General features: G+C 43.8%; 1 protein-coding gene across 3 annotated transcripts in view; it reads left to right on the top strand.

Moving 5' to 3' along the window:
• Window positions 1–12,932, top strand: part of LOC147624575 (NADP-dependent malic enzyme-like) — a 68,939-nt gene extending 56,007 nt beyond the window's left edge. For 2 of the 3 annotated variants that reach the window (XM_086819594.1, XM_086819593.1), the window contains exons 13-19: window positions 10,345–10,443; window positions 10,588–10,677; window positions 10,882–10,959; window positions 11,040–11,114; window positions 11,238–11,328; window positions 11,426–11,554; window positions 12,611–12,932. In XM_086819594.1, coding sequence (XP_086675720.1) covers window positions 10,345–10,443; window positions 10,588–10,677; window positions 10,882–10,959; window positions 11,040–11,114; window positions 11,238–11,328; window positions 11,426–11,554; window positions 12,611–12,699 — 651 coding nt within the window. In that variant the 3' untranslated portion in view covers window positions 12,700–12,932. The remainder of the gene's footprint in view (window positions 1–10,344; window positions 10,444–10,587; window positions 10,678–10,881; window positions 10,960–11,039; window positions 11,115–11,237; window positions 11,329–11,425; window positions 11,555–12,610) is intronic. The other variant, XR_015269112.1, reaches the window with a different exon arrangement.
• The last annotated feature ends 5,297 nt before the right edge of the window (window positions 12,933–18,229 follow it).

The following is an 18,229-nucleotide window of genomic DNA, read 5'->3' as shown; positions in this document are numbered from 1 at the left end:
TGTGCTCTACTAAATTTGCCTTTATCTCTCAATCATGCCATCTTATTTTGCTGCTTATCGAAAAGGTTATAGTTTCAATGAGATCTTGAAAAAGGTTCGTATTTCAGCTTTTGGAATGTTTAAAATGATAAGGAGTAAGTTTTATAGAAGTGGGGAGCTGAAAAGCCCACTTAATTCATAATTCAATGCTCTTTTTTGTAAAAGTGGCTTGTTCTAGCTTAGAGTAGAGTTTGTTGTTTTAACTTAGAGTAGGCCTTGTTTAGTCTTTTCTTTCTTGCTCTAGCTTAATATAGACTTAGTTTGGTTCTTTCCTATGTTTTGTAATTGTTTGTTGTTATACCTTAGAGCAGACTTTGAGTGCTAGTCTCTATCATGGTTGAGTATGCCCATCACCTCCGGAGAGTGATAGAAACTCAGTTTGCTGGTTTTATAAAGCATGTTCTTTTGGACTAACCTTATACAAACCTGCACCTACTCTTGGGCAGTGATGACGTGAGTAGGGATGTCATAGCTTATTGTCCATGCTATGCATGATAGAGTTGATGAACCTACACTTCATGTTTGGATAGACATTGGAGTTAATGGTTGTACTTTTGAGTCGAAGTCTTTTTTAAAGTTTAGCTTAATATTTGGTTCTAGCTCTTAGTGCTTTAGGTCTAGAGTTTACAGTCATGTTCTTTTGGACTAACCTTATACAAACCTGCACCTACTCTTGGACATTGATGACGTGAGTAGGGTGTTAGAAGTCATCTCCTGTCTATTTGTATACACCAGGGCCTCTGTTGTGGGTGTGCCCGCCCGTATATCATTTTTCCACACTCCCCGTATTTTTTTCTCTATTTTTCCCATTTTTTTCTAGTGGCTGGAGGGCTGCCAGTTGATGCCAGGAGCACTCTGAAGCTGGCCGACTGCATCTGTATTAGTCGTGGGCTGTCTCAGTGCTGGCCGACTTGTTCTGTCCAGGCGTGGGGCATCAGATGCTGGCCGACTGCTATATTCAGCAGTCGTGGGAGTTTTGCTCAGTCGTGGGCCTTTTTCAGTGCTGGCCGACTGCCCTCATGGGCTTGTATATATTGCCCCCCATCCTCCTCCACTTTCTCATTCAGTATCTTCGGGATCTTGTGTATAGAGAAGAGTTTACACACATCTCTCTGTGTTTCTTGTGCTGATTATTTTCTGCAGTCTACTTGCTCTTGTCTACCCAAGTTTGGATATCATTTCCGCTGCATATTCTGACATGGTATCAGAGCCCTAGGCTCTAGGAGATCTTGGGCGTTTTTCTGAGCAAGAGGGGGAGCAACAGGTTGCTGATCGGTGGACTGTTTCGGGCTGAACGGGAAGTGAAGGTGCAAGAGGAAGGCGGGCAGAGGGGCTGGACAGCCACGTGCATATTTTCTGATTTTCAGATTTTTCCCACCCACCCACCCACCCTTTCAGGTTACTCTCCGAGATGGCGGATTTACTCGAGATGGCAGAGAAGCACGTGAAGATTCCGACTCTTCCCACGTTCCCAGTGGATCGGCAGTTGGACGGGTCCAATTATGGCATCTGGAAGGTCATGATGGAGTCAGTTCTGGAGTCATATGATCTTGCTGATTTTATTATCAAAGGGGTGCCAAGGCCGGAAGCTGAGGAAGGGGAGTTATTATCGACGAGGAAGGACCGAGAGGCACAGGCACAAATGTGGGATCGTGTCAACGCCAGGGTCCGGTCGTTTATATTCCTCAATTGCACACCACAGGTGATCAACCATGTGAAGCACATGACGCTGGCGAGAGGCATATGGGAGCACTTGGCTTCTTTGTACAACAGGGTGTCACCCATGAAGCGGATATCCTTGGAAGTGCAGATGCGGGTTATGAACCCTGCAAAGTCTTCGACGATGCGGGAACACATTAACAAGCTGCAGGCCCTTCAGCAGGAAGTCCTTCAAGCTGGGAAAGAGATATCATCTGAAGATATGGCCATCACGTTGCTTTCCCACTTGCCTGGTCAGTATTCTGCTTTCTATTCCTCGTTGATCACTCTTCTGAGAAGATGTCCGACGCTGACCGCGAGAAGCTAAAGGCAGAGAGGACTTGTAATGATTGTGGCGAGAAGGGCCACTACTGGAGGCAGTGTCCCAAGCGGAAGACCGAGAAGGGAGAAGATTCCTCAGCAATCATGAAGACTCCAGCTTTTGTGCACTTGGAGGTGATGGACACCGATGTTTCATTTTCTTCAGGTAGGGAGGAGATTGGAGGATTCTCCGCAACGGATACTCGGGAGTGGATTCTCGATAGTGGTGCTTCCAGGCACATGACTCCTTCCCGTTCCGGTTTACAGGATCTCTGCAGGCTTTCTGGTCATATTCTTACTGGGGATACGTCCACTATCCCAGTTCACAGTGAGGGCATGATGGAGATAGTTCCCGATGGCAGAGGGGGGAAGCATTCCTCCCAGGTGTTGTATGTTCCGGCACTTGGTTTTCATCTGTTGTCAGTGCATCAGGTGTGCAAGACTGGCGTACGGGTGGAGTTTGATGAGCATTTTGTTGCTCTCCGGGACAAAGCAACAGGCCAAGTGGTTTGGGAAGGCGGAGTGGAGAATGGAGTTTACAGGCTTTCAGCACTCTCTCTCCCAGGTCCTCAGATGAGTGGCACTGTGGTAATGGCTACTCAAGTGTGGATACGCTGCAGGTGCGGGCTTTCCGAGACCAAGTGGTGGATAGCTTGCCAGTAGATGGCAGCAGTTGGCAGGAACTTTCCAGTACTGATGTTGGTAGTTCTTGTGTTCGTGAGTCAGAGGAAGCTGAACAGGTCACTTATGCTCTGCTGTCTCGTCGTGTTCGGGACATAGAACTTCCAGTAGTTGAGGATGTTCTTTCCACGGGGACCTTTCGGAAAGCCAGGCAGGTGGCAGGTGCTTACTTGCAGAAGGAGGTGGTTTCTCCAGGCTTTGTGGTTCCGGATTCAGAGGGGGTGGTTGACAGGTTTCAGAAGGCCTTGCGTGGTCTTCAGAAGGTTTCCAGGACTTGCTTGTGCACCGTAACAGGTGTTGATCCTTGTGAGCAGTGTGATGTCTCTGTGACTCAGAAGCTGTATGGTTCATTGATCTGGTTGATGGACACCGGATTGGACGGGAGCTTCCTGATGAGGCAGTTCAGCTCTTGGTTGCAGATGTCTCTTTGTGAGGCAGGATTGCGTTTCCTGTGGTTTCTGCGACATGCGAAGGATCAGAGACTCTTTTACACAGGAGGGGGATTGTTGGATGGAGTCCGACTCCGTGGATGGAGTGACTCAGTTTGGGGAGGAGATCCGGACACGAGGGGATCTACTTCAGGCCAAGGAGCAGTTTTACGGAGCAGGCGGAGGTTACATTGCAGGTTTGGGCTTCCGCTGGAGGAACCCATGGTCATCCAGAGGCACTTTGTTCGTGAACAGATCGTTGCTGATGACATCTTGCTGGAGTTCTGTTCGACGGAGGACAGTACGGTGGACCTCTTCACGAAGTCGCTCTCAGGATTTGCTCAGGCGGCACCCCAGCTCCCAGTGGTTGGTTACACAACCAGGAGCTGAGAGGGGGTGTTAGAAGTCAACTCCTGTCTATTTGTATACACCAGGGCCTCTGTTGTGGGTGTGCCCGCCCGTATATCATTTTTCCACACTCCCCGTATTTTTTTCCCTATTTTTCTCATTTTTTTCTAGTGGCTGGAGGGCTGCCAGTTGATGCCAGGAGCACTCTGAAGCTGGCCGACTGCATCTGTATCAGTCGTGGGCTGTCTGAGTGCTGGCCGACTTGTTCTGTCCAGGCGTGGGCCATCAGATGCTGGCCGACTGCTATATTCAGCAGTCGTGGGAGTTTTGCTCAGTCGTGGGCCTTTTTCAGTGCTGGCCGACTGCCCTCATGGGCTTGTATATATTGCCCCCCATCCTCCACTTTCTCATTCAGTATCTTCGGGATCTTGTGTATAGAGAAGAGTTTACACACATCTCTCTGTGTTTCTTGTGTTGATTATTTTCTGCAGTCTACTTGCTCTTGTCTACCCAAGTTTGGATATCATTTCCGCTGCATATTCTGACATAGGGATGTCATAGCTTATTGTCCACACTATGCATGATAGAGTTGATGAACCTACACTTCATGTTTGGATAGACATTGGAGTTAATGGTTGCACTTTTGAGTCGAAGTCTTTTTTAAAGTTTAGCTTAATATTTGGTTCTAGCTCTTAGTGCTTTAGGTCTTGAGTTTGCAGTTCTCTGTTTTGCTATTTTGTTTTTTGTTTTTTGTTTTTTTTTTGTTTTTTTTGGTTTTGTTTTGTTTTGTTTTTATTTGTTTCTTTTTTCTTTTTTGTTTTTATTTGTTTATTGTTTATTGGTTTTTTTTTGTTTTGGTTAATGTCTTAATTAAAATTCTTCGTTTGATATTATCTTTTGATTTCCTCTCCTTAGTAGCTAGGTTTGTTAGTTTATTTATTTTTGATCTTTCAAATGCTTTGTTTTTGTCTTTGTCCTTCTTCACTATTATTTCTTTCTCAAATCTCTCAATTCGTAAGTGTAGATTTTTCTGACCTTATGAAGGTATATGACATCAACTGGGCATCATGTTTTCCTTGAGAGTCCAACCACATGTGAAAACAAGGAATTGTCCATGTTGGTGACAGTGAGACGGTGGAAGCCTCGGTGGTAAACTGTCCCTCAATAATAAGAAACCGATTGAATAAGATCGCATTTGCACACATGACATAGATCAGAGCACATTATGCACCTTTCTTGATCTCTTGCTATAACATGCAACGGAATTATGCATAGATGAAGGATCCTGTCACACGAAGTCTCACACCGCCTTCCGTATCCTGAGTTTTGTGAGTCTTTAGCAATCCACTTTATCACTTCAAACTTTAACTGTGCACCTTATTGGGTCCCAAATTACCCACCACTGAAGGGCCCCCTCCTATTGCTAGGAGTATTTGCTGTATTTCTTTGAAGAGAATGACTGTAGGATTAACTTTGGGGTTGTAGATATAAGCCAAACGCAAGGCCTTTGTGTAAAGAAAAGAGGATCTAGCTTTATGATGCATATGCAAGAGGCTATGGAGCTTCCATGGCTATGGAGGTAGAGAGAGTGTAGCATTCATATTGGTTGTGAGGAAGATAATGAATGAAAGGAGGAAGACAGGAGTTTGCAAGTTGTGGACAAAATGTTTTGTATAAAAGATCACACACTTCATTCATTTCTTATGCCATAATACAGTCCATTGCTTACTTAGTAGCTTGCACCCATTGGTGCCACTCTTTTTCTTCATTGGCTTCTCCTATTCCCTTGCAATGCTATTGGACCCCCTTTACAACCATTCAATTTTCATTCTTTTACTTATGCTCTAGTGCACATTTTCTCATCCTAGGCATGCTAACATCATTATCTCAACACCCCCCTTGATGTCTGCATGGTCATTACCATACTTGAGAGGTGAAAATCCCCCCCTTAGTGCCCACTTAGGCCTTTAGCAATGTGGTGTCACTTTCTGGTGTAGGATTCTTACAAAGAAAAGGATTAAAAGATAGACTCATAAGTCTTATAGGTCATAAGCTTTAAAATAACACATCTTGGGATACATCATTTGATTGGGCATTTACATAATTTGCCAACCAACAATTTGATTCATCATGACCAAATTTGTTACAGTTTTTACATTGAGGCTTATCCTTGTTCTAACAAAACTTCTCTATGTGGCCTTGCATGCCACAATAGTCACAAGTGGTCCTTGATGGTGCTTGTCCTCTTCCTTGTCCTGGTCCTCTTGATGCCAATGATCTACCTCCTCTTGAATAGAGGGCCCACTCAACATTTGATGTAGAAGCTTCACTTGCATTCTTTAGTTTGGCTTCCTTCTCAAGTAGAGAAGAGTCTATGTCATGCATTGAGAGGTTGTCCATGTTTGATAAGTACTCCACAAGGTCAGTATATCCTTCAATGTCACAACTAGCTAATAGAATTGCTTTGGCTTCATCAGCTTTTTCTCTATGGAAGTGAGCATGCTGCGTAATACTTTTGTACTTATTTATGTGGCTCATCATGTCATCACTAGGTTTAAGCTTAAGATTATATAGTTGTATGAGTAACTTAACCTTAAAGTGCTTAGACTTTGTCCCAAATATCATCTCGAGCTCATCCCATGCTTCCTTAGCATTAGTGATTCCTGTGATATTATGTATCACTTCATCACCTAATGTCGATGCAATTGTGTCTAATGCTTTCTCATTTTTCTCTATCTAGAGGTCTCCTAACTTGCCTTCCTTTTACTAACCTCCATAGGTTTTTCCTCATAAGTACATAAGCTTGGGTTGCCAAGTGTGGAACCCAAAGCCATTAATTTTATCCACTTCAATGGTAGTTGCCATGGTGACGTTGCACTAGCAGGGTCTTACCTCAAGACTCTTGAGGCAGTGTCTAACTGCATTACAAATCAGGTAAACAAATCACATTTAGTGTGAGGATTGTCTTGATATATTTATGCTATTCAAGTGATAATGGCAAGGAAGATGAAATGAGTGCAAATGAAGGTTTTCCTATCCCAGAAGCAACATAAATTTCTCAATTTTGGACTCTATAAGCCAAATTTTGCTTAATCACTTGTTTAATGATTGTAATTAATGATTAAAACAGTGATTAGCATAAGCTAGACTTGGAGGATGAAATTACACATACCACTTGAGATTTTCATGGGGATTTTGATAGGTGCCTATTGCCCTTGATGAAGAGGAACTCCCCAAGCCAAGAGATGGAGCTAAACTCCTTCAGTTGGGGCGCAAACCGTCAGAAAGCGCGGATTGTTACAGAGCTCTTCCCAGCTCGCTCGGTGTACCAAACGCCACAAGATTTGATTAATAGCTTGCTTATAATATGGATAACAATACCCTAGAAGGATTTTGCCCAATTTGGCATAGGGCAAAACTGCCACTCTCTGCAAAAAAAAAAGGGTTGCAACGTAGAAATCAGACGTCCCGAGTCGAATCACGCATTTTCCTCCAAATGGGCACATGCGCCTTGATGTAAGAAGCCCCTCCCAAGATTTGAAGAGAAATGGTTGAGGGAGTAGAGCACATTGAGCTCTGCAATCACAACCACTTGAAGGAAGAGTTGAAGGAAGAGTGGATAATGCTTGAGATTAGTGAGTTAAGGATGTAATTAGGCTAATGGAAATGTGTGTGGACTGGAGTAGCTACTTGCTAAAAGCCCTAGGCTATCATACAATGTAAAGAAAAGAGGATCTAGCTCTATAATGCATATGCAAGAGGCTATGGAGCTTCCATGGCTATGGAGGTAGCGAGAGTGTAGCATTCATATTGGTTGTGAGGAAGATAATGAATGAAAGGAGGAAGACAGGAGTTTGCAAGTTGTGGACAAAATGTTTTGCATAAAAGATCACACACTTCATTCATTTCTTATGCCATAATATAGGCCATTGCTAACATAGCAGCTTGCACCCATTGGTGCCACTTGGACTTGATCTTTTTCTTCATTGGCTTCTCCTATTCCCTTGCAATGCTATTGGACACCCTTTACAACCATTCAATTTCCATTGTTTTACTTATGCTGTAGTGCACATTTGCTCATCCTAGGCATGCTAACATCATTATCTCAACACTTCGGAAGACCAAACGATGGGCTGACTGCACACTGCTGTAGAAGCACCAATGATGACCAATCTCTACGCCAATGCACTCTTCCAAGGGGCTGTAGGAAGGTTGCAAGACTGAGGCTGAGAGAAGGCTGAATTGGGACTATTTCTAGGGCTGAATATGCAATGATGAGGGCTGTGTATGCTGCGTTTTCCTTCACCTGGGAGGATGGAGAACAAGGATGAGATGCTGACTGCTGTGGACTGAAACGCTTCTTGTCAACGAAAGATTTGTTGGAACTTGTGAAACCACTTTATTCCCAAGACTTTTTGAGCTCCTACGAAAGAAGTGACGATAAAATCTCGCACAAAGTCGGTGTTCTGAATGCACAACTTGGCACCACGGCCTTCATATTGAACATCAATAACCGTGCCGTTGCCAACCCCCCTCTACTTTTTGATCAATGGAGGTCAAGACCAAATGGGCATGTTGAGTGGCTTGCTCAGTGATGACATCCTTGATGCTGCTGCTAATGTACCATAGCATTTAAATAGGTCATCAATAGCTCCCTATTTAACTGCTCATAGCATTTAAATGGTTCATCATGCTCATACTTTCTATCTTCTACTTACTTTCTAGCTCTAGGCTAAGAATGGTACAAATTGCTGGTGCCACGAAGGTAGTGATGGAGCAACACTGACCACTGCAGCTGTGGATGCGGGGGCAGGTTCTGGGGAAGGATTTAGGGCAGCAGGTTTCTTGGGACAAACCTTGCTTGTGTGCCCTACGGTATGGCACCAGAAATAATGGTTTTCATGCTTATACTGAGACGTGTATCAGCCCTTTTGTTTCAAGATAATTTTCTCCCATTTTTACCTTGGCTTTCTGGTTTGGAATGAGATTGGCTTGGGTGTGGTCTTGGTGGTTTTAACTTCGGAAGGCTGTGCATCCCTAATGTCCTTTGAAGCTGAGAATCCAATCCATAGAGGAAGACTCTCAGCCTTACGGCATCCATCTTAACGCAACTGCAAGGCCAATTTGAAGCATCGGTGAAGTGGTTGATAGAACTCGGGGGGCCTCAGAAAGTTGGCTGAGGAACACAACATGTCCTCACATCTGTGTTCTTTCTCTTGGAGCTTTTGGTACTCCGTCTGTTGTCTTACGTCTTCATTGGCCTGTAGGAGATGCTTGATCTCGTATTCCAACTGGAGGTTGGCTTGTTTCGCATCATGTTTTTGCTTGAACACTTCTGCCTGAAACTAGGGGCATAAGGTCTCCATTGCCTTTTTGGTGCTCTTGTTGAAGTTGTTCCAAAACAATAAGATGTTCTGGAGGGGTTTGGAGAGGTTGAGGGTTAGGTAGAATGGGTGCTGCGATCTGGGCCATAAAATTGTTGGTACTCATTTGTAGCAGGTATGGGTGCGGATGGCACCAGCTTTGATGAGGGAGGCACTGCATCCAAGGTGGTGCTCTCCATGTGCTCCTCTTGCTGATTCATGGTGGGAGGTCACTGGAGCACAAACAAATCATCCACTAAGAAAGGAGTGGGATGCTACACGAGTTCTCGCTCAAAGCAAAATTTACCATCCACCAAACATGTCACAAGATCAAGCTCTGATAACACTGAAACATGTGAAAGCTTAGAGGAACATTTACTTGTAAGTACAGTGAGAATCTGTGCATTACCTTGCAAGAATGGGTGAGAATAGAAAAGAAAAGACAGAATAGTAGAGTGTTACACAGTACACTAGATGGGGTCACAATTACCCACGGAAGGAGTGTTTTCTGTGATTGCTGCAAGTAAGAATGAGTATGACAAAGTACTGTACTGAACTGTTACCTGTGAGGAAAACAGTCTGCCAGATTTCAGCAAGTAATAAGTGAGGAAAACAGGCCAGGGGCAACCTGGGCAGCTGAAAGGACACCCAAACGTGTCCAATTTCAGTAGATTACAAATGGGAAAAAAAGTCCAAGTAGGCTGTCCCAAAGGAGGCAGCCTTGAGTGGGCACAGCACCAAGGACGAGCAGCGATGTGCTCTCTCTCTCTCTCTCTCTCTCTCTCTCTCTCTCTCTCTCTCGATGCAGTCAATCAGGCTGTCTAAACCATATCCATCAATCAATCTAGATTCTAAAATGCTTCCAGACAGTGTGTGACATAGATATTAGAGCAGGCTTGAACAACTGAACGTTTCTTTTTGTTAGAAGAGTATTGGAAAGATTCAAAACTCAGTTTATGGTCATATTGAGTTTCGGTCTTCATAGTGACATGGAGGTGGCAAATCAAGCAGAGTGGAAGGTTACTTCATGGCCATCTAGATCCTAAGAACCTTAGAGGCGATGAAGAGATCCCCAACACCCAAAAAAAAAAACTGCTAGTATCTATGCCACAATGTCACCAAATTTCAGATTATGCAGCATATGTCGATGCAGAATATGATGCCAAGCAAAGGAATCCCAATGCAACTGCACCAGATTTGGAAACTACTAATGAAGAATAGTCTGGTGGCAGATTAAAGTCTTCATGTGGAGCAAGTGGCAGAAGAGAAGCAAGCTTGCATTGATCAACTTGCTCAACAGTGGGAAGATACATTTGACCATTTCAAGACTTTTGTGTGGAGAGCTTATATAAAAAGAGTGAAAAATAAAGCCTACCTGTGTATGGTTGTGTGCTGTTTCTTTCTTTCTTTGTGCAATAACTATTTGTACATGCAATTTATAAAAAAACATTCATTGATTTTGGCAGGGTCTCGTCGTGAAATCCAGATGGGAATCTTTGCAACATTTCAAGAAAAACTTCGCACATGAGAATGAAGGCTGCAAAGATCTCTTGTCTGCAGTAAAGGTCAAGTTTTGGACACAAATCAACATTTGGCTCTTTCAACTTCATGAATGTGAATAACTGCTTTAATACATAGAGGGGTCTGTTACTGGCGCTTTACATGTTGCTATTATGCAAGGTACCCTAATCAGTCCTCTGGACATGCAGGCTTTGAAACCAACAATTCTTATTGGTACCTCAGGACAAGGCAAGACTTTTACCAAAGAAGTTATCGAGACTTTTTCATCCTACAATGAGGTGAATCATATGGAGTAACCATGGCAAGGGCTCCCATCTTGCATACAAAGATGTTTTTTTGGAGAATGCCTGCATCAAGTTTCTTGTCACATTCTCTTTATATGTCCTTACACGTGCACGTGATGCACACAAAAAAGAAAGTTGAATATCTCCATTGCATACTGAGCATCTGGTCGGTTTCCTTTATCATCCATGTGTTTGTAGAAACCTGTCATTTTTGCCCTTTCAAATCCAACATCACAGTCTGAATGCACTGCAGAAGAGGCTTACCAGTGGAGTAAGGTGGATACATCTCTCTTGAGAATTTCATTTTTTTAATCCTCCTTCCAGAGAATCTAGTTAAAAGATTATTTTGTAAGCAGGGTCAAGCCATCTTTGCAAGTGGAAGCCCATTTGATCCTGTGACTTTCGAAGGGAAGACATATGTGCCAGGCCAGGTGCTCTGAGTTTCAATTTTCTAAAGCATCAAACTAATAACAGTTGCTCAGTTAATGAAGCCGAAATGCTATTTTTACTTCTTACCCTGGTAAGCAAAAGCTAATGTGAAGATTGTTTATCAGGGTAATAATGCATATATATTTCCTGGTGTGGGGCATGGAGTGATCATTTCTGGTGCAATTCGGATGCACGATGACATGCTTCTAGCAGCAGGTAAGTGTACAAATATTCGCTGTGTGCCTTTCTAAAACTTGTCATGGTCACATGGAGTCTTTGGAAGTTAAAAATATCGTTCTTGGGTTGAGAACAGCGGAGGCTTTGGCTGCACAAGTGACCAAAGAGCATATGTCTAAGGGTCTCATCTATCCACCGTTCCAAAACATTAGAAAGATATCGGCAAACATAGCAGCAGCTGTTGCTGACAAAGCTTATCAGCTAGGTATAAATAATCTCCCCCCCCCCTCTCTCTTCTTCCCGGCATCTCTCTCTCCCCCTCCCTCTTCCTCTTTTGACCCATTCAGGCACACCCATGCATGCACGCACACATGCACAAGGGCCCCCAATCCTATCCCCACAACCACCCCCCCCCCTCTCTCTCTCTCTCTCTCTCTCTCTCTCTCTCTCTCTCTCTCTCTCGTCCTATGCAAGATATTCTTGGCTGATGCAAGAGCTTGAGGCCCTTTGTTTTTTTTTTCTTCTGGATATTTTCTTTTAGTTTTACTTTCAGTACCATGATGATGTATCCCATGGACATGATACATTTTGGTCCCATAGGTCATTTTGGCTTTTTGAAGACGTTAATACAGGTTTCTCTCTCTCTCTCTCTCTCTCTCTCTCTCTCTCTCTCTCTCGCACGCCCTCCAGAGAGGTATAGATGCCCGAGGTCCAGGGGGAGACCAAGACCCTCTACCCGATAGCTCCAAATTCAGGACCTGCTTCAGCAACACACAGAGGCTTCGCCACAAGTGGATAGTGAGGCCAGGGACACAAGGTTCATGAGGATAACACATTATGAGTCTGAAGACACGAGGTTATTTTGCTGCCCACTTTATTATACACAGTCTATGTAGTATGTTGGCCCTGTCTATCCTTTCGGCAGCTGGTCTTTTTGTTTTTCATGTTGTCTTGACATCATGGATCACATGTAACAGCTTTTGGTCTCATAGACTGTTCGGGTCTTTTGTAGACGTCAATAAAGTCTTTTGTACTTTCTTCCTTTGATATCCTTAAAACTTCATCTTTTGTAGACAAACCTCCTCTCCCTCTTTCTCATAAGTTTAATAGCGTAACACTAAGCCTTCCCTAACTGAGAACACAATCTCTCTCTCTCGCGTGCTCTCTTTTCAGTCAACAACCATAACCCACAGGGATCCCTTTTATCGGTTTTCTTGTTATCTTTATCAACAATCGCCACAAAACTCTCTCTCTCTCTCTCTCTCTCTCTCTCTCTCTCCCCCCCTTTGGAGTTACTAAGCTTACCTGTGCTTTTTTGCAGGGCTCGCAACAAGACTGCCCAAACCTGCAAACTTGTTATCATATGCAGAAAGCTGCATGTACAGCCCCATCTACAGGCAGTATCGGTGAAGACAACGAGACAGATATATCAATAAATGTATTAATATTGTCATAACGTCAAGGATGAGCATTTTTTTTAAAACTCTCAAATATCTACTAAGCACTTTTCATAACTATCTTCACCTGCTCTCCAGAGCGAGAAATGAAATGGAAGTGATTTCAAATATGGAGGCACTAACTTGAATGGCAATAATATTGTAGATTATTTCACATCAATTTTAAGAAGGCAACATAGAGGCAAATACATATTTCACATCCATACTATTATTCACACTGATCCATATACTGCCACTAGGGGCGGGTCATCATAGGGTCTCTAACAGGCAGACAAGATGCCATGGTGGAAGAAGCACCACTCAAGTGCAAGCTTGATGATTGTACCAAATCTGCAGGCTGCAAAAAGGTACGTGACTGCCCTTCTGGCAATGTTGCAGCCGAACGACAAGGCAAACATGGAAGAAGTGGACAAAAACGTGGAAGAGAGTGACTGTAGCGTGGCCAAAAGTGGTGAAGTGTAGCCTGCTGCGGATGTCAGAGGTTCTGTTCGAAGAGTCGGAGGTGGTTGGGGAGGGTGAAGTTTTTTAGGAAGACAGCAAAGAAGAAAAAGAAGAAGAAGATGATGATGATGTTGAAGAGCTATCAAGAAATTGATTCTGAAGACAATGATGCAGAGTCTGAGGAAGTCTGAAAAGGAAGAGGATGATTCTGATGAAGCTTCAAACGATGAAGACGAAGAGGAGAAGAATACCTCTACCACTAGCAGCTTGCAGGTTGCAAGCAAGCGAGGGGGTTCATCAAGGGGAAAGCCATCATGGTGGTAGACAAAGGCAAGGGTAAAGTGAAGGTTGAAGATGACACCCCAGCAGGCAGTGGTGGAGAGCACAATGAGGATGCTGGCTACCTCTCTGAAGATCTCTCGGATGAAGAACACCTGAACATCCCCCCCACAAGAATGCACAGATGTAGTAGTGGCACTCACCATGACTTTAGTAGACATAGGTGACGAGGGGGATGAGGATGACGATGATAGTGATGCGTAGCCTACATTTCTAGGTCAACAAGCCATCCTTACCCTACATTCTTCTTTCTATTTTCTTCAAACCACTCAGCACTGTTGCTGGGCTGCAGTGCCGTGCGGCATAGGTAAACCTTTTTTTTTTTGGGGGGGGGGGGGGGGGGGTGGTGTTTGAGCACACGAGCAAGATAGTGCTCTTGCTGCATGCTTGGTGTCTACAGACTTCTTCGAATTCTTTGAAGGTAGCGTCGGCCATAGTTATCACGGTATGAAAATACAATACCGTATGGGAATTTTTGGTACGATATGAAATTTTGGGATACCGTATGACAAAATACGGTTTTTTTACACTTACAAACTATGAAGCTTCAAGCTTGAATGTGAGGGAAGGTTTGGGGGGGAGTCTACAATGCTTGAGGAACTAGAAAATGGAGATGTCTCTCCTAGTTGGATCTCCCAATTGTCTTAAAAAAAGAGCTTGCATGGGTAATGCGATACCAAAGGTCTCCCAGTGTAGCGTTTATGACTAAGGGACTGTCCTTGCACAAATACGGGCAGTGCATCGAGGGTGATAGGTTTAGGGACTCCTCTGTGGATTAAAATGGCTCTATCCAAATCTTCTTCCTCGTTGAGGATTTGATTGTCTAGCCTACCTATACTAGGGATCTCCAAGTGATGTAGCAAGATTTTCTCATCCTACCAATCAAGTGTACACTACTAGTTTACCTTGCCAGATTTTTTAGGTCTCTCAGCAACCCCATATGGAATATTGAGTGGATACAGAAGTTGTGAAGTATTACGGTCATTTGGGATCTTCGTTGAGTAAGATTTCAATTTTTTTTTAACATTTGGAATTCTTTTCTCAAGTTGGTGGGGGGGATTTCCGTACCGTACGAAATCGTATCGTATGAATCGTACGGTACGAATAGGCTCGTATTGGTACGAGAAACAACCCTGGTGTCGGCACATGAGTCGAGGTGGAATCCACTGCTCTCCATTCTTGCTTAAGTTTTGGGGTTGGTGTTGGAGGCATGACTTTTGGTCTCCACTCCATCTTTGGTTTGGTGTTTGATGGTGTGATTGTAGAGATTGTGGTGCAAGTTTTCTTGGCTTTGGAATCCAAATGTAGGGGTTCCCTTCATAGGAGCCTTATGCTTCTAACAGCTTGGTTGGGACCCAACATAATCTTAGCTCTGTTGTTGAGAACAACCTGGCATTAAAAGGCCATCACTCGATTCTCTTTGGCTTTGGAGATTGGGGTGCAATCCGCAACGTTTTTGGGATCCAAACGAAAGGGTTTTTGTTGTAGAAGTCCGAGTTTCTAACATCTTGATGAGGATCCAACAGGGTTTGGGTGTACTTTCCTTGGCTAGCCACCCTATTCTAGGTTATCCACTGCTCCTTCGCGACCTCCTTGAAGGGTTATTGAGGTTGAGGTGTGGTGGTGGTCCTCGTCTTCACCAACGAGGTTTGGGATCTCCGTAATGGTTTGAGGGGGTAGCGGGAGGAGTGTTAGGGGTTACTTGAGGTGATGGCTTGTAAGTGGAGGATGAGGCTTGGGATGTTGACAGGTGCGGGGTGTCCTCATTCATTAAGGGTACGGTAACCAATCCACGGGGAAGCTTGAGTGGTGCAGTTCTTTTCTGCTAGTTGACTGTACAATTACTGGTTGCAATGCATTCCCTGCCAAGGATAATACTCTTTCATTGTACTTGTGAGGGTCACATAAAACTTGCAAGACGCAAGTTTAGTTTCAATATAATTGATGACGTTAGTGGGGATGTAGTATCTAGTCCATACTATGCATAATGGAGTTGATAGTTATATAGTCTTGTGGGTTGACTACCATGAGTATATAACATGTACGTTCCTAAAAGGTAATTTGGGCATGTTCTTGGATTCATCTAGGTATATATAATATTCAGCTTCAAAACAATTGACGATCATGGATTGGGAATTGTTTACCACCCTAATGTTTGCTACTTGGTGTAGGGTAGTGGCCTAGTGAGGTCTACGTCTCTTAAGACCACATGTCGTGCTAGTCTTAGTGTCAACCAAGGTGGGCCATGTCATTAGGTGGTTTTTCGCCGTCAGGGAGGGGGACTCTAAGGTGAGTGGTTTCTACTGTTGGTTCCGATTCAAATGCGTCAAGCACAAACACGGGTGTGATTTTGACACCATCTAATCATGCAAACCTTGTCCTAAGCTTTTTTGGAAGAGTGTCCATGGTTGCCAAAATGTAAATCCACCAAATCCTCAGAGAGGCGACATGCTTCGGGAGGGGTTTATATTTTTGGTCCTTATCTTCACTGTCTACCAACATCTTGTTACAGGCTCTACATATATCGATTGACATGATCCGAGCGGTTGTGTCACACTCATTGCAAGAATGCCTTGATCCATGAGATGAGTCTTTCATGTTTTCAAGTTTATTTTCAAGGATTGGTTACCATTGTGTGATTGGTTTTCTAATCGTGGACCAACCTTGTGTCTCTCATGTAAGGCCCTTCGAGGATCATGGGGTTATGAACCTTTTCTTTGAAAACCTATCACTGCAAATGTGTGGTGGAAGATTAGTGATTGGTTTTCTAATCCTGGACCAACCTTGCGTCTCTCATGCAAGGCCTTTCGAGGATCATGGGGTTATGAACCTTTTCTTTGAAAACCTATCATTGCGAATGTGTGGTGGAAGATTAGTGATTGGTTTTCTTGTGTCTCTCATGTAAGGCCTTCCGAGGATCATGGGGTTATGAACCTTTTCTTTGAAAATCTATCACCGTGAATGTGTTGTGGAAGCTTAGCCCAAAGTCTTTGCTTCTTGAAGGAATCTATCATTGCGAATGTGTGGTGGAACCTTAGTCCAAAGGTTTAGTTGTGTTCTTCTCGGCAAGCTTGACCACGACACTTGTGCCTACGAGTGGTGGGGTTCCCTAGGCCTTCTAGAATTCCTTGGTGATTATGTTAACACAACACCACTATCCAAGATTGTAGAGACTGTTGTGCCTTTATAAAGGACAGGTAACACGGTGTTCATTTCATTGTTTTTGAAGTATTGTTATAGCTTTGGCTATCCTTTTGTCTTCGGTATGTGGAAGAAGAGTGTTGGATGTGGCACAACTCATCCTCCTCTACTTTAGGTTCAGGAGTATGGGCTCTTAAGTTCCCAATCATCTAGTTGGATAAGTCTCTCCAAAGTTGAGAATTTCTTTGTAAAAAAGAACTTATCGGGATTCGAAATTAAGGATAAGAAGGTTGTGAGGCTTGATATGTCCCTCGTGTGATATTCGCACTCATTTGGATCGTACTCACTTATTGGTGGACTTGTACTTGCGAATGTGTAGGGGATGTGCACTAATCCTTCCCTAGGAGGCGGTGTCTTTGATAGGGAAAATATTGTGGTGACTATGATGATCCATGGAAGGCGAACTTTCACCTCCCATCACTGAGTCCTCCATTGCATCTAGCAATGTGAAATCTGGTTGGATTGGTTCCAGAGGCAAAGGCTCTAAAACTTGCTCTTTTTGTGGCTTCTTAAGAATGGTCACTTGTTCGCTACGGTCTTTGACATGCTCTGAGGTTTCTTTATTGTTTCTCTGATTGACTCTGTCTAGGATACACTCAGCGACGGTTAGTGGTGCGTACTTAACCACAAGCTGTGGCTCGACTTCAGTATGCACCTTCGTTGACAAGCTCTTGGGCTTGTTTCATTCGCAACATGGGGTTGGGATACTCTCTGAGTTTCTTTGGAAGTTTTGCATTGTCAATGGGTTTCTTTTCTTTGGGAAGAGCTTGTTTGAGTGGTTGATTGTTTATTGTCTTCTCCATGAGAGAGGTAGCTTCAGAGCTATTTGGTTCTCATAAATGGACAGTGGATTATGTGTTGGTTGAGAAGCATTTGGTATGGGTAGGAGGGCTAGTGGTTGCTTTAGTGCCAGGAGCAAAGGTTATGGTGCCAGGTTTCTCTAGGACCAATAATGGGTTGTATCCTAGTTCTCATGGTGCTGGCAATGAGCATAATACTATTGTTGCTTAGGCCTTAGTAGAGGACACTCCGTGCTTGTATTGTTTTGGCGCACCAAACCATATCTCTCTGCGGAGATAAATGTGGGTGTCCCTCTTGAGGAGAAACTGGTTGGGATTGGCCTTGCGGTTGCCCTTGGGACTAGCCTTGCCATTGCTGGCCTAAATTGTTGAGCATATTTTCTGTCAACTCATTATGCTCATGTCCTTGATTAGGACTCTAGCTGGTGCTCGTTGAGCACACTTACCCGTTGAGGCTTTGGATGATGCGTCCCCTATCTCATAGCTTGGGTGAACACCTTACCCGTTGAGGCTTCGGATGACACGTCCCCAATCTCTTGGCTCGGGTGAACAACTTCTACATCCTTATCTTGCAGGTGGTCTACTAGATCTATCGCCTCACATAAATCCTTATCAATGATGTCTTGCTCTTGAGAGTGATCATAAATCCATCAATGAGTTTATCTAGTCTTTTGCGGGGGTTGCATCTCATGTGGAGATACT

The sequence above is a fragment of the Cibotium barometz genome, chromosome 25, assembly GCF_041138505.1.
Source record: "Cibotium barometz isolate CiBa-2024 chromosome 25, ASM4113850v1, whole genome shotgun sequence".
Classification (NCBI taxonomy): Eukaryota; Viridiplantae; Streptophyta; class Polypodiopsida; order Cyatheales; family Cibotiaceae; genus Cibotium; species Cibotium barometz.
The sequence above is the reverse complement of the archived record's forward strand: the minus strand, read 5'-3'. Positions and strand labels throughout refer to the sequence as shown.